Genomic DNA, 13,259 nt, shown 5'->3' on the forward strand with positions numbered 1-13,259 from the left:
CGGCCCCGGGCCGGGCTCGGGCCTCGGCAGGCCGCGGGGCCGGGCCGGACACCCCGGGGGCGCCGGGCCGCGGCGGGTCACGGTGACAGTCGGAATGGCAGGAGAAGCCGGGCCGCCGGAGTCCTGCCCTGGGAGCTGCAGGGACGGAGGGTCAGACGGACGCTGCTGCAGCGGCCCCTCCGCTCTCTGCGGAGCCACCTGCTGCTCTCCCGCTGCTTCCCCGGCTTTAGGCGCTGTCCCCCCGCTGTCTGCAGCCCTTCGGGCCCTGGGCTGTGAGTGGGGTGCGCTGGTGAGGCGTCGGAACGGGGTTAATGATGGCAGTGCTGTGTCGGTGCTTCTGCTGCTGACCAGAAGCTTCTGTGCTCTACCAGCGCGTCTTTTCCGCCTTCTCCACGTCTTTTCCTGCTTCTCCACTCACCACGAGGCGGGATCTTGCCGTGTTTCAGCGTGGTCTGCCCGGCAGTGGGATAAAACGTGTGGATGGTCTTCGCTGGTGCTTCAGCAGGCAGAGCTCCCTCGGAGGCTGTGTGCTCCTGCTGGGCTCCCCTGGCAGGCTGGTGGTGCCACAGAAACCTCCGTGTTCGCAGGGCTGGTGCTGAGGGGTGCCAGGGAATGCACAGGGAGCACGCCAGATGGGATTCAAGGCCAGGTTGGACAGCCTGGGACAGCCTGCTCTAGTGGAAGGTGTCCCTGCCCACGGCACAGGGTGGAGCTGGGTGGTCTCTGAGGTCCCTGCACACCCAAACCATCCCAGATTCTCTCGGTGGAATAAGGAAACTACAAAAGACCTTTTTGTTTCCTCCCGCCCTGGGACATTGTAACACCGGGTGAGGACTCAGGGTTGGTTTTGAGGACACTGTTACCAAAATCTCTGAAAAGCACCGAGAGTTTTTCTTGAGGCTCAGGTGGAGTTCTTCCCATAAACAGTACAGAAAAAGTAGTTCATCTTTTAAAACCCCTGAAGTTACCAAATTTCTGTGATTCTGTGTGTAACTTTCCTTCTTAAATTCAGTAGCAGCCCCAGCCCAGTGTCCCGGGTGTCAGGACAAGGCCAGGTGTGTGCACAGCAGCTCCAGGCTCTGGCAGTGAGTGTGGAGGTGGCACAGGTGTGTGTGATTGACACAGGTGTGTGTGATTGATTGACAGCTCTGTGACTGACAGCTGCCTACAGACACCTGTAGCTCAGGCTGTGACATTTGCCTTTCCTCCTGCCTTAGAAAGTGAGGAGCTTTCCTGCTGGATAGAGTGTGCAGGAGAACTGGACCAGAGTGGTTCTCTCCGGGACACCTGAGGGGCCTCTGTTTAATAAAGGAACAAACATTCCCCACGTGCAATCCCAGAATGGTTTGGGTTGGAGGGGACCTTAAATCCCAGCCTGGCCTTGGACGTTTCCAGGGATCCAGGGACAGCCACAGCTTCTCTGGAATTCCATCCCAGCCCCTCCCCACCCTCCCAGGGAACAATCCCTTCCCAATGTCTCATCCATCCCTGCCCTGTGGCAGTGGGAAGACATCTTACATCTTACACGTAGTAAGGATGCAGTTGCTTAACTGTTTCCAAGGGATTATGGGTTTAGTGCCAGGGCTGCATCTAGAGAGGATCCAGCAAAGAAAGGAGTTTTGGTCTGTTTTCCTTTGATTTGCTCTTCCTGCCAGGCTCCCAAAGGCCCTGCTCAGGCTCTGGATGCTCCTGCGAGGGCCCACGTGGGGAAATCCCCACGTGAGGGAGATGACGTGGTCTGAAGTGGCAGCACCAAGTGTTTTCTGGCCACGGCTTTCCCAAGGCATCTCACATTGTGCAGTGTGCTTTGTATCTGCAGATGGGTGTTTTGGAAGGTTTTTTGGTAATGGACTTGCAGGAACTGTTAATTTGGGAAACGTCAACTTCCCGGGTTTAAAATTAGCACCTTTGGTAACAAAACTCCTCTCAGTGCTCCCCAGCACACGTTCCCCAGGAGTCAGGCCTGCTGCCAGGGAATTTTCATCTATTGACTCAGGGCTGGCACAGCCAGACAGGGCAGTGCCTGCTCCATCCCAGAGCTGGAGCTGGGAGCCAGTGCCCAGTCCCTGCCTCCTCCCAGCCCCAGGAGGATGTTCCGGGGCCCTGGGCCAGTGAAGGACACAGAAACAGTGTTGAAATACTGGGGAATGAATGTGTTCTCTGGGAATTACTGTATCACTGCAAGGACACGGCGCTGGGGCAGCTGGCTCTTCCTGCTAGAGAGCTCCCTGGGTTTATAAACCAGGCAAGGCTGGCAGGACTTGGAATTCCCTGGGTTATAAACCAGGCAAGGCTGGCAGGACTTGGAATTCCCTGGGTTTATAAACCAGGCAAGGCTGGCAGGATGGGGTCAGGGCACATCTCATGGCGTGGAGTCCTTGCCCACGTGCTCTCTGTGAAGTCTCCCAGATGTCCCAGTGCCGTGGATGAATCCCTCATGGCCAGGCTGCCCTTCCTCTGCAGTTTGCATCCGCCTCACAGCCTGGCCAGGCTGGGGCTGAGGCAGCTCCTCAGTGCTGAGTGGAGCCATTTAAGCAGTGGGTGTAGCAAAGTTAATTAGATGTGAGCTAAAATAATGCTGCTCCACATTCAAGTCAGCTCTGTGGAATGTGGAAGGGAAGCCGAGTCCCCTGCAGGTGCCAATTATCCGTGTGAGCTGGTGGAGGGACTCGGTGTCTCCTCGCTTGGATCAGCACATCCCGGTGCAGCGTGGGGCTCTGCACCACTGCCTCTGCTCTGGGCTCCCAGAGAATCCCTGCAGCTGGGGGAGGCTTTTCCCAGCCCAGGAGAGGGGCTGGGTGCTGTGGGACAGAGCAGCCTGTGCTGGTCTGACGTGGTTTCAGCTGGGCTGGGGGTTCCAGCAGGGCTGTGCTGCGCCCACCCCTCGGGGATGTTCAGTGTCTCAAAGTGCCAGAAATGAGAATAAAGTCCTGTTTGTGTCAGTGGTGTTTGGCTGTTTGTGACCTGGCTGTTGCAATTACTGACACAAGTTGGCTGTTTGACCAAAACCTGCCTTTTTCATGGTAAGAACTGGCCCCAGCCAGCATGGACAGCTCCAAAACCCCATGAGGTACAGCTCCCATGGCTCCCTCACTCTGATACCAGATCAGTGGGGTTGTGGCTTTGGAACAGGTTACAGCTATCTGTAAAAGGATCTTCACTGTTTTGCAGGATAACTGGGATGATGAGGAGGAAGAGGAGGAGGTGAAGGAGACAGAGGTAAAACAAGGTGAGACTTTCAGATAACCCCTGGCTCTGTATCAGCATGGGAACAGACACTGCTCGTGTCTGGGGTGTGAGGATCAAACCTGAGCAGGGCTGGGGCTGCGTTTAACAGAAATGTCTTTAACTCTGCTCAGTCCCAGGAGCTGAGCTTGGTGGCTTCCAGTGTTTCTGTGGTTGTGTGGGGGGAAAAAATCATCAGACTTCTGAGAGCTGTGTTTGTTACTCCACCCTTCACAGAACCGAAAGTTTCAGAAAAAAAGAAAATAGCAGAAAAAATCAAAGAAAAAGAAAAGCTACAGAAGAAAAAGCAAGAGGAGCTTAAAAAAAGGGTAACTCCTGATTTCTTCTGGGTCACATAAAATTCAGAGGGCGGGTTTGATTTGGTTTTTAGGAGGTTGAGCAAGATCTGAAAAGGTCTTGATTAATCTGATAAACCAAACTTAGGTCTTGAACATGGTCCTGTCTGGTGCTGGGAGCTTTAAATCCTGTATAGTTTAACCATGATTGGATCAGTGTTACCCCAGTTCCTTTGTGGGCAGCACATGATGGAACAGGCAGGAGTGGGAGTTTGATGTTTCTTCCCATTCCTTGTGCAATGAACAATTTATTGAGACTGCAGGGAATGGGTTCCAGGTTTTCCATGTGCCCTGAGTCGAGGCAGCAGTGGGTGGTGCAGTGGCTCTGGAGAAGGCACCATGTCTCTGACGTGCCACCTTCTCCCTGTGTGCTCTCCCTGCAGTTAGAGGCACCTGAGGAACAGAAGGAGCTCACACCAGAAGAACAGTTGGCAGACAAACTACGGCTAAAGAAGTTACAAGAGGAGTCAGACCTGGAGTTGGCAAAGGAAACCTTCGGTGAGTTAAAGCAGCAGGAAATAAATTAACCCCTGGGAGCCTGCAAAGCATGGGCAGGGTTTGGCTCAGCACACAGAGCTGTGGCCCTGAGAACACAGAAGTAGCAAAGATGCTGATGCACAGCAGCATTCCTCAGACTGGAAGAGTTTCCTTAATTATGGTGAATGATTCAGCCCATTGCTCAGGGGAGGTTGTCAGAGCTTGGGGGGTGTGCACAGCTGCAAAGAACCAGCTGAGTTCTGCACTCAGGAGGCTGAGGCAGGAATGGTTTATTTGAGGGAAAAGGGGCTTCCTGGTGCAGCTTGTCCAGGAATGGCTTTCCACTGACAAAGGGCAGTGTTAGGTGGGATATTGGGAAGGAATTGTTTCTTGTGAGGGTGGGCAGGCCCTGGCACAGGGTGCCCAGAGCAGCTGTGACTGCCTCTGTATCCCTGGAAGTGCCCAAGATCAGGTTGGATGGACTTGGAGCAGCCTGGGATAGTGGAAGGTGTCCCTGCCCTGGCAGGTGGCACTGGATGGGCTTTAACCCTTCCAACGCAGACCATTCAGGGATTCTGTGCAGTTACTGAGTTCTGCAGCAAACTTCCTTCCTGTGAGGCCAGGGATGGGCCCTGGCTGTGGGGGAGCAGAGCTCAGGGAGGTGGGAGCCAGCTCCCTTCTGGGGCTCACAGCTGATGTTCTCAGTAACAGCCCTGCCTGTCCCTGCAGGTGTAAATAGCACTTGTGGAATAGATGCCATGAACCCCTCTTCCAAAGATGACTTCACGGAATTTGGGAAGCTGCTCAAGGAGAAGATCACACAGTACGAGAAGTCCTTACATTACGCTGGGTTTTTGGAAGCGCTGCTTCGGGACGTCTGTATTTCCTGTAAGTGCAGACAGCCCCAGCTCTGCTGCCAGAGCTGGGCTGCAGTGGAAACGTGCTGTGATGGTGCTCAGAGGGGATTGCTCTGTTAGTTTGTACTAAATGGAGCACTGACCTGATTCCATTCCCACAAACTCCACCAAGGATCCTCTCCTCGTGCAAGAGTGCTCTTTCTGCATGTTGGTTAGAGACAGTTCTCTGAAAGGTGTGAATTTTTGTGCTGATCTAAACCCTGCATGTTTTTCTTGAAGCCATTTCTAAAGTAATAATAATAAGAGTAAATTCTCTGAGGCAGATAATTTGAGTACCTCATTTGGAGGGAAGCTATTACAAAATCGAGTTCATGTAATTCTGGAACTGCAGATTAACTGTTCTGGAATTCAGCATGTAACTATACAGAGATGAAGTAATTTAAACTCCTTTTCCCAGTGCCCTGGTGGCTGGAGCAGTGGCTGGGATGGCTCCCTGTGCTGTACCCAGTTGTCCTTCAGTGAGGGGTAACTTGATCCCAGGAGGAGCTGGGTACATCCATCACCCCAGCTGGCAGCTTCCATCTCAGGGATTGCAGAGCTCCTAACAGGAGGGACTGCCAGCCTCTTGCACCATTAACTGATAAACATAATCATTTATTGTTAATCCAGTGCTCCTTTTGATACATTTTATGTATTTTACTAAGACCATATTTTACTGTTCAAATGTCTCAGTAAGACTGTTGTGTTCAGTAACTTTATTTGCAAGTTTTACCTTCTACAAGGTTCAGGCTTCCAAGGAACCAGCTGGAATCCTTGTTGGGATTGTAAGGACCAGAACCACCCACTCTGTGTTCTGCTGATTTAAATCAAGTAATTGCCCATAGTTACACTAATGCTTATTTCTAGTTTTAGAGACTGTGGATGTTACTTAACTGCCTTATAAGAACAACATAGATAAGGAATCTTTTTTTTTTTTCCTTTTTCTTCCCTGATGCAGTGGAGGTGGATGATTTGAAAAAGATCACAAACACTCTGACAGTATTATGCAGTGAAAAACAAAAACAAGAGAAGGTAAGGCTGGGGCTGTTCCTCAGGGATCACGGCCCCTGCTTGGGGCTCCCCTGCATTTATTAGCTACTTGTTGAGAGTGCAGGGGAAATAGGATGAAAGGCAAAAGGGGGGCAGGGCTGTGGTGCAGGGAGCTGGGGACACCTGGAACTGTCACGGCTTTCCTAGGAAGAGAAAACGCGTGGGGTGGAAACGGTTGGCAAGGCCACGCTCAGTGCAGGGGCTGTGGCTGCTCAGTGCCACTGGGCTGAGCCTGGCTGGGGTAATGACAGAGCTCTGGGCCTGTCCAATAACCACCCTGGTCCTCTTGGCACAGAATAAAGCCAAAAAGAAGAAAAAAGGTGTTGTGCCTGGCGGGGGGCTGAAGGCGACGATGAAAGACGACCTGGCCGACTACGGCGGCTACGACGGCGAGTACGTACAGGACTTCGAAGACTTCATGTGACATTTATCTCCCTTCTGTTGTCTTTCTGTTGCCCATAATCCCTTAAACATGTAGCACAACCTTTCTTCCTCTAAATTCTGCCAAATGCTACAATCAGAATTGCAGTATCTGTGTGCTGGGGGCTGGAGGTGCCGGGTCCGGGCGGAAGCTCTGGGCGGGGGTAGAAGGGAAAAGGTCTGTAAATTGCAGTTAAAAACCCAAAATTCTGATAATGGGCACTGCTGCTATTCATAGCAACAGCCACTAAATCGGGAAGGAATTGGAACAAGGTGAAGGATTATAACCAGCACAGCTCCATGACATGGCCTTAACTGTCCCTGCTCCAGGGCCAGGGCTGAGCAAGAGCAGTTTGCAGCAAGGGCAGGGTGTGCACGTAGAGTTCCAGTCGCTTTGTCTTGAGTTAGAGCTTGAGGATTTCAGTATTTTGGGAACTGCTAACTTCAGTGTGGAATACTGCACCTGGGAGCCTGTCCCCTGGGACAGCCACTGCTCCAGAGCCTGACACCTGAACAGCACCTGGTGGAGCAGAGCAAGGAAAACCCACTTGTGTCTCAAGGATGAAGTTTATTTAGTTCCATTCATTTAAATTTCTACTAATGCAGCTGTCTGGGTTGGGTGTTCTTTAACAGTTAATTAAGGGGTTAAGTGTAAAAGAAAAAACCAAGCCACACAACTTCCCTGGGGCTCTCCTGGGTTGTGGTGGGTCTCTCACGACTCGGCCGTTTTCTTTCATTAAAAACCAAACTTGCTTAGCAAACTGCAGCAGTTCCTACAGTTGGGCAAATTGTTATGTTAACAATTACAACATCTGCAATGTTTTATAAAGCAACTAATTTAATAAAAATCACTATTGAGGACTTCGCCAGGCTGGCCTTGGAGCAGAGTTCTTTTGGGGCCTGACAGGAGAAATACCCGAAGAGGGAGAGATGCAGAGCTGAGCTGTGCTGGGAGTGTGCCCATGGCCTGGGCCTGGAAAGGAATTTGTATTTAATAATTGTAAAAATACACTTGCACTTGATTATTTCTTTTACTCCAAGACAGCATAATTAGGAATGGGCTGTTTAAGGCTGTACAAGATTTCAGCAATCAGACTGGACTCAAAGAAGACATTATTCTATTGGGTACCTGAAATGTGCACTGATTCTGCTTGTTCCACCCCTTTGCCTGGACATTCTGCAAACCTGTTCCAGCCCCTTTGGGTGCAATTCCTGGGCTGCTCCCTCCCCCATGCCCCTCATTTAAAGGGCTGCTGGGTCTCTGCTTCACCCCCCACCTGGGCCAGTCAGTGTTTGCTGGTGACTCGAGTAATTTATAAACAATAACATTTATTATACAAAACACAATTTTAGGTTAACACAGTCAGCATTTAACTACTTACAACCTTGTGCAGTTTTCTGGAGTAATTTTTAGAGAGCAGCAGAGCCCTGTGAGCAGGCCATTGATAAAATCTGTGTAAATGAGCAGTGACCCTGCAGCCTGTGCTCCGGGCTGGAGTTCAGCTGGAATTCAGTTGGATAAGAGGTCGTTGAGGCAGCAGCCAGTCTGAGGGTCCTTCAGCAGGGAGTTCACCACGTCATAGAACTTGTGGTCGTAGGCCAGCCTGTAGTAGGTGTAGATGTCCTCGCAGTGGGTGAGGAACCGCTTCAGGTTCCTCAGGGCAGCATCAGCAGGGGCGTGCTGTTTGACCCTGGAACAATTGCACACGAGCTGAGGCACAGAAGCTCCCCAGGCCCCTGAGACTCTTGCTCTGGGCCTGCAAGAATGACGTTTCAACAAGAGGTTGCACTCAGCAGCTACACTTGAATCTCCTGGTTGTTTATTTGCTCTGATTCATTTTAAGGATTTGCTGTGCCCAGCCCTGAGCTCCCTCCCTGCCCAGCTCAAGGACAAGGCTGGATCAGAGTGACTTCCATGCTGTGCCAGGAACCAAGCCTACCAACAAACCCTTCCCTGGCAGGGTGGGCAGGCCCTGGCACAGGTGCCCAGAGCAGCTGGGGCTGCCCCTGGATCCCTGGCAGTGCCCAAGGCCAGGCTGGACAGCAGGAGGTGACCCTGCCATGGGGATTTAAGGTCCCTTCCCACCCAAACTATTACAGAATTCTACCTCAAATCCCCATAACAAGTGGGACAGTTAACCCTTTCCTGCTGCCCCTCTGAGGGGCCCTGTGCAGGCAGAGCTGCAGACCCTCACTCACCTCTTGGCCACCTCCTCGAACAGGCCGGGCCGCAGCGGCCGCTGCTGCCGGAACTCCTCCAGGTACACAAAGTCCCCCCTGGTGATCACCTGCTGGAACAGAACCTCAGCCCAGTCCGGCAGGAACTCGTAGGCCTCGGCCACGATGGCTGCCTGCAGGGAGACAGAACAGGGAGGGGGGATGGCACGGAGCATTCCACACAGAGCTCTGCACAGAGCATTCCACACTGACAACTCGGTACTGGGGATCTTCTGTTCGACCCAGCCCTTGCTGCTGTTCTTGAGAGCTGCTGTGAAATACAGGGTAACAAAGCACTGTGAACAGCCTTCCTCAGCCCCTAAAGAGGGACAATTTCCACCATCCCAAATTGCCCCAAGCCCTGCCCAGCCTGGCCTTGGGCACTGCCAGGGATCCAGGGGCAGCCCCAGCTGCTCTGGGCACCCTGTGCCAGGACATGCCCACTCTCCCAGGAACAATTCCTTCCCATTATCCCACCCAACCCCCGCAGGAAGCCATTCCCTGTGTCCTGTCCCTCCATCCCACAGGATACAAGGTCGGGGTAACAGCCACAGGCTCTGAGGCCAGGAGGATGAGCTGAGTGCCCAGGCACTGCAGTGCCCAAATCATTCCCAACAGGAGGAGCCCGAGGGAGCCCAGCTCACCTGGTAGTACCTGGGCAAGGCCAGGATGGCTCCTGGCAGGTCCTGCCTGCCCAGGTTGATGATCCTGGTGCTCTGCCCCGAGCCCAGGAAGTGCAGCTGGAGCGTGATGAGCCGCGTCTGGCGGCGGCAGCGCAGCGCCTGCCGCACACACGAGTCCTGGAACAGAGCAGCTGAGAGCTTCCAGGGGAGCCAGGGAACATCCCTGAGAGAGCTCCGAGGTGACAGAGCAGTGACAGAGCTCTCTGCTTCACAGTCACCGTATTCCATCGGCGTTACACAAAGCTTCATTCCCACAAATACTTCCACCGTAATTACGCTTGGGTTTAAATACTGTAATTGTTCTAGCCTTGCTCATTAAGCTCATGGTCCCTGTCCTGACAGTGGGGAACACACCTGTAACCCAGGGTTTGTTAAAGCCTGAGCAGGGGCCAGCACTACTGGTGCCACTGGGCTGCAGAGACACAGACCCCTTCTGCACTGGGCAGCCTCCCCAGGGCAGCTCGGTGTGTTCTCCCAGCCCAGCACACTCCTCATGTGCTCCACAAATCATTCCATTCCATCTCACTTTACCTTGGAGTAACTTTCTGCTGCATCAATGAAGAGGGTCACAGCTTTCAGCAGCAGCTTCTTTAAATTTGGAACATCCTGAAGAGACTCCTCTGAAGCAGGAAAAAAGAAGGAATAACAATTATTTATAAAGGTGACAAAGTAAGTTACAAAACTCCCTCCCAGTACCTAGTCTGTCCCTGGTGTTGTCTCATAAAGCACCAACAAACTAAACCAAAATTTAAGTATTAAAAAAGCAGGAAGGAACACACTCCCTGCTGTTCAGTTAATGGACCAAAGCTTTGCTGGAGCCTGGTCGAGTGATTGGAGGCTGGAAAGAAAGCCCAAGCACACACTTGTGGCAGATCCCAGCGCTGACCACTGCCAGTCCCACTCAGCAATCCCTTGGCACAGCTCCTGGTGTCGCTGCTCTCCCAGCCCACGCCGCAGAGCTCACCCCGTGGGTGCCACTCACAGACACAACCCCAGCACCTCCGAGCCCCTGCAAGGCCATGTCACATCCTGTGTGCTGAGGGAACCTGGCTGTGTCTGTACCTGCTCCCCGGGAATGCTGCATCAGGAAGAGCCCTCTGGAACACCTGCTCAGGGCAGGAGCCCCGCAGGCAGCGGCAGCTCCAGGGCAGCTCCAGGAGCCCGGGACCTCCCTCCCCGTCCTTCCCCGCTCACCCCAGGGCCGGCAGTCGATGAGTTTGAGCTGGGTGGAGGCGGCAGCCTCGTGGTTCTGGCCGATCTCCCTGCACATGCTGAAGCACAGCGCGATCATGTTGTGCTTCTCGCTGTCGCCGGGCCGGCAGCGCTTGGTGTAGTCCAGCAGCGCCGCCTTCAGCGTCCCGCTCTGGGCACAGAGGGCACCCTGAGCACAGCCCCAAAAGTGACCGCTGCACCCCGAAACCCAACGGCAGCCCCACACCCGCGCCCAGCTGGGCATGAAAATCCAGCACCCGTCTGCTTCTTTACATACAAATGTCAACGGGTGACACTTCTTTATGGCTTACTTAAAACAAAGCTGCGAGTATCTGTGATTTTTAAAACCCCCATGAAACTTTAACTGCAAATAAAAGCAAAGCAGGATGTGAAAATTCTGACAATGCCAAGTTTAAGTTTCAACGCTGCTCTCATTGTAGCCCTGAATTAATAAGGAAAAAATGGTTCAACTAAAATAACTCTAAACCCCAGCATTAATTTATTTCTATGAACCCTGACTCCCAATTCAGGAAGCAAATTTGACTCAGGAAGTAAAATGCCCAGACGATTTAATCCTGTGTAACCTGGGTGTAAATTCCTGCTGAGCCACACAATTCACGTTTGTCCCCCACGTACCGGGTCCAGCTTCTTCCTCATGAGCACCTCGAAGTAGTGCTTCTGGTGCAGCAGCTCGAAGATGTAGGTCATCTCATTGTACCTGCCAATGCCCGTCAGCAGGCGCACCTGGGGACACCAGGGCACCTCAGGAGCTCCAGGGAACAGCCACAGCCCCCTGCCAGGGCAGCCCATGCTCCCCTGGAGCCACGGGGGCACTGCTAAACCAGCCCAAGCTGCAGCTGTCCCCCAGTGAGCTGAAAGGGCATCGTTTTATCTCATAAAAACAGGCAGTGAAGCTTTCAGCACTGACACCATTCCACTGGGCACATCCCAGGCTCCAGGAGATCCTTCAAGGCAGCAATTAAAGATGCCCAGTGCCACAGAGCAGCACGTTTGCCCAGCAGCTGAATCACCACTGGGCAGGCACAGCCAGGACAGGCACAGCCAGGACAGGCAGAGCCAGGACAGGGCAGGCACAGCCAGCCCTGGCAGGATAGGCAGAGCCAGCCCAGGAACAGCCCCTTCCAGCTCTGGGACAGCCCTGGACAGCCCCTGCCAACCCTGAGACAGCCCAGAACTGCCCCTGCCAGCCCAGAACTGCCCCTGCCACCCCAGGAACAGCCCCTGCCAGCCCTGGGACAGCCCAGGAAACAGGCACAGCCAGCCCTGGGCAGATTAGGCAGAGCCAGCCCTGGAACAGCCAAACAGCCCCTGCCAGCCCAGGAACAGCCCAGGGACAGCCCCTGCCAGCCCAGGAACAGCCCAGGGACAGCCCCTGCCAACCCTGAGACAGCCCAGAACTGCCCCTGCCACCCCAGGAACTGCCCCTGCCAGCCCTGGGACAGCCCAGGACTGCCCCTGCCAGCCCTGGGACAGCTCAGGAACAGCCCCTGCCAGCCCAGGAACTGCCCCTGCCAGCCCAGGAACAGCCCCTGCCGGCCCAGGAACTGCCCCTGCCCAGGGACACCCACCACCAGCCCGTACTCCTCCCTGGGAGCCAGGTGCTCCTCGGTGAGCAGCCGAGCCGCCTGCAGCACTCGTGTGATCCCCTCCATGTGGCACGTCAGGCTGAAGCAGCTGTGGGCCAGGATCAGCAGCTCTGTAACTGAGGAGCAGAGGGGTGCTGGTACTTCAGTTAAAGGGCTGAGGAAGAGAATGACTGCCTCTCTCCAGAAAACACAGAACACACAAGCACAGACCTCCAGCCAAGGCTGACACATGTGTAACACATCATCACTGCACTGCCTGCCAGCCCTGCACTTGGAAAAGGGAGGGCACGAGTTCTGCACTGCTTTGAAACATTCAGTTTCCAACTGTGATGAGTAAGAACAAAGCCACAATGCCCCCTCTGTAACAAACCACCACGACAGCCCAGGTCACTCCCTGGCTGCATTTCCCACCTCTTGCTTAGCACAAAAATCTGAATTCTGTTTGGAAAATAAACCCTCAAGCAACACCCCTATCCACTGTGCACATCCTCAGCCCTACAAATTGAATATCAAATTTGAGATCAGCAGCAGAGCCTCCCCTTTGAGCTGTGAGCTCAGGCCAACAATGTTAGTTACACACAGGTTACACCAGGCAGGATTTGCCATTTACTCACTGCACGACAGCTCCCCACGGGGCACAGAGGAGATTTTATCCAGCAGCTTCATCCCAACCAAGGTGTGATCCTGGCACAGCTTGGCAAGCTGCAGCAGCTCCTGGCTCTCCACTGCAGGGTTCCAAGCCTGCTTCTGCCCTGTGGCCAGAGAGAATCCTGTCACCACTGCTAACTGTGCAGGACAGGACTCCTATTATCTTTTATCACTAATTAACAAACCCCAAACAAAGAAATCTGACATCATCCAGACTGACTGAGGATTTGGGACTACAATCCTAGAGACACTTTGGGTGTTATTGCCTAAATTTAACTATCAGAAAATACTTTTTTGCCAGTTCAACCCAACAAGATCCTACTGACAACCATACAGCTGCCTCTCATTTCCCAAAGGAAAAAAGGTAAGGGAGAACCTTTTGTCATGCTTTACACAGAGACCAAAGGTGGCCTGTCCCCTTTTCCCTGTGCAGAGAACAAACCCCAGCACAGCCCAGCTGTGTTCCTG

At 53.4% G+C, this 13,259-nt stretch overlaps 2 protein-coding genes across 2 annotated transcripts in view; one reads left to right on the forward strand and one right to left on the reverse strand.

The window, feature by feature from the left end:
- Window positions 1–7,289, forward strand: part of EIF3J (eukaryotic translation initiation factor 3 subunit J) — a 9,387-nt gene extending 2,098 nt beyond the window's left edge. Inside the window, exons 3-8 of the mRNA XM_041465009.1 lie at window positions 3,172–3,229; window positions 3,463–3,554; window positions 3,965–4,079; window positions 4,788–4,946; window positions 5,913–5,986; window positions 6,300–7,289. Of these exons, the coding sequence (XP_041320943.1) occupies window positions 3,172–3,229; window positions 3,463–3,554; window positions 3,965–4,079; window positions 4,788–4,946; window positions 5,913–5,986; window positions 6,300–6,428 (627 nt within the window). The 3' untranslated portion in view covers window positions 6,429–7,289. The remainder of the gene's footprint in view (window positions 1–3,171; window positions 3,230–3,462; window positions 3,555–3,964; window positions 4,080–4,787; window positions 4,947–5,912; window positions 5,987–6,299) is intronic.
- A 444-nt stretch (window positions 7,290–7,733) lies between these two features.
- SPG11 (SPG11 vesicle trafficking associated, spatacsin) lies at window positions 7,734–12,899 on the reverse strand. The gene is made up of 8 exons (XM_041465008.1): window positions 12,758–12,899; window positions 12,126–12,259; window positions 11,173–11,280; window positions 10,519–10,687; window positions 9,856–9,944; window positions 9,286–9,441; window positions 8,624–8,775; window positions 7,734–8,115 (listed from the first exon to the last, which is right to left on the reverse strand). Exons 1-8 carry the CDS (start codon window positions 12,807–12,809, stop codon window positions 7,935–7,937), a joined length of 1,041 nt encoding a protein of 346 aa, XP_041320942.1. The 5' UTR covers window positions 12,810–12,899; the 3' UTR covers window positions 7,734–7,934.
- Window positions 12,900–13,259: the final 360 nt, after the last annotated feature.

The sequence above is a fragment of the Pyrgilauda ruficollis genome, unplaced genomic scaffold, assembly GCF_017590135.1.
Source record: "Pyrgilauda ruficollis isolate IOZ18807 unplaced genomic scaffold, ASM1759013v1 scaffold186, whole genome shotgun sequence".
NCBI lineage: Eukaryota > Metazoa > Chordata > Aves > Passeriformes > Passeridae > Pyrgilauda > Pyrgilauda ruficollis.

Coding starts and splice junctions, on each gene's coding strand:
- SPG11 (XM_041465008.1), bottom strand. CDS start 12,809: ATGAAGCTGCTGGATAAAATCTCCTCTGTGCCCCGTGGGGAGCTGTCG. Junction 10,688..11,172: donor TGAGGAAGAAGCTGGACCCG/GTACGTGGGGGA, acceptor CTCTGTGCCCAG/AGCGGGACGCTGAAGGCGGC. Junction 9,442..9,855: donor CAGCAGAAAGTTACTCCAAG/GTAAAGTGAGAT, acceptor GCTCTGTTCCAG/GACTCGTGTGTGCGGCAGGC.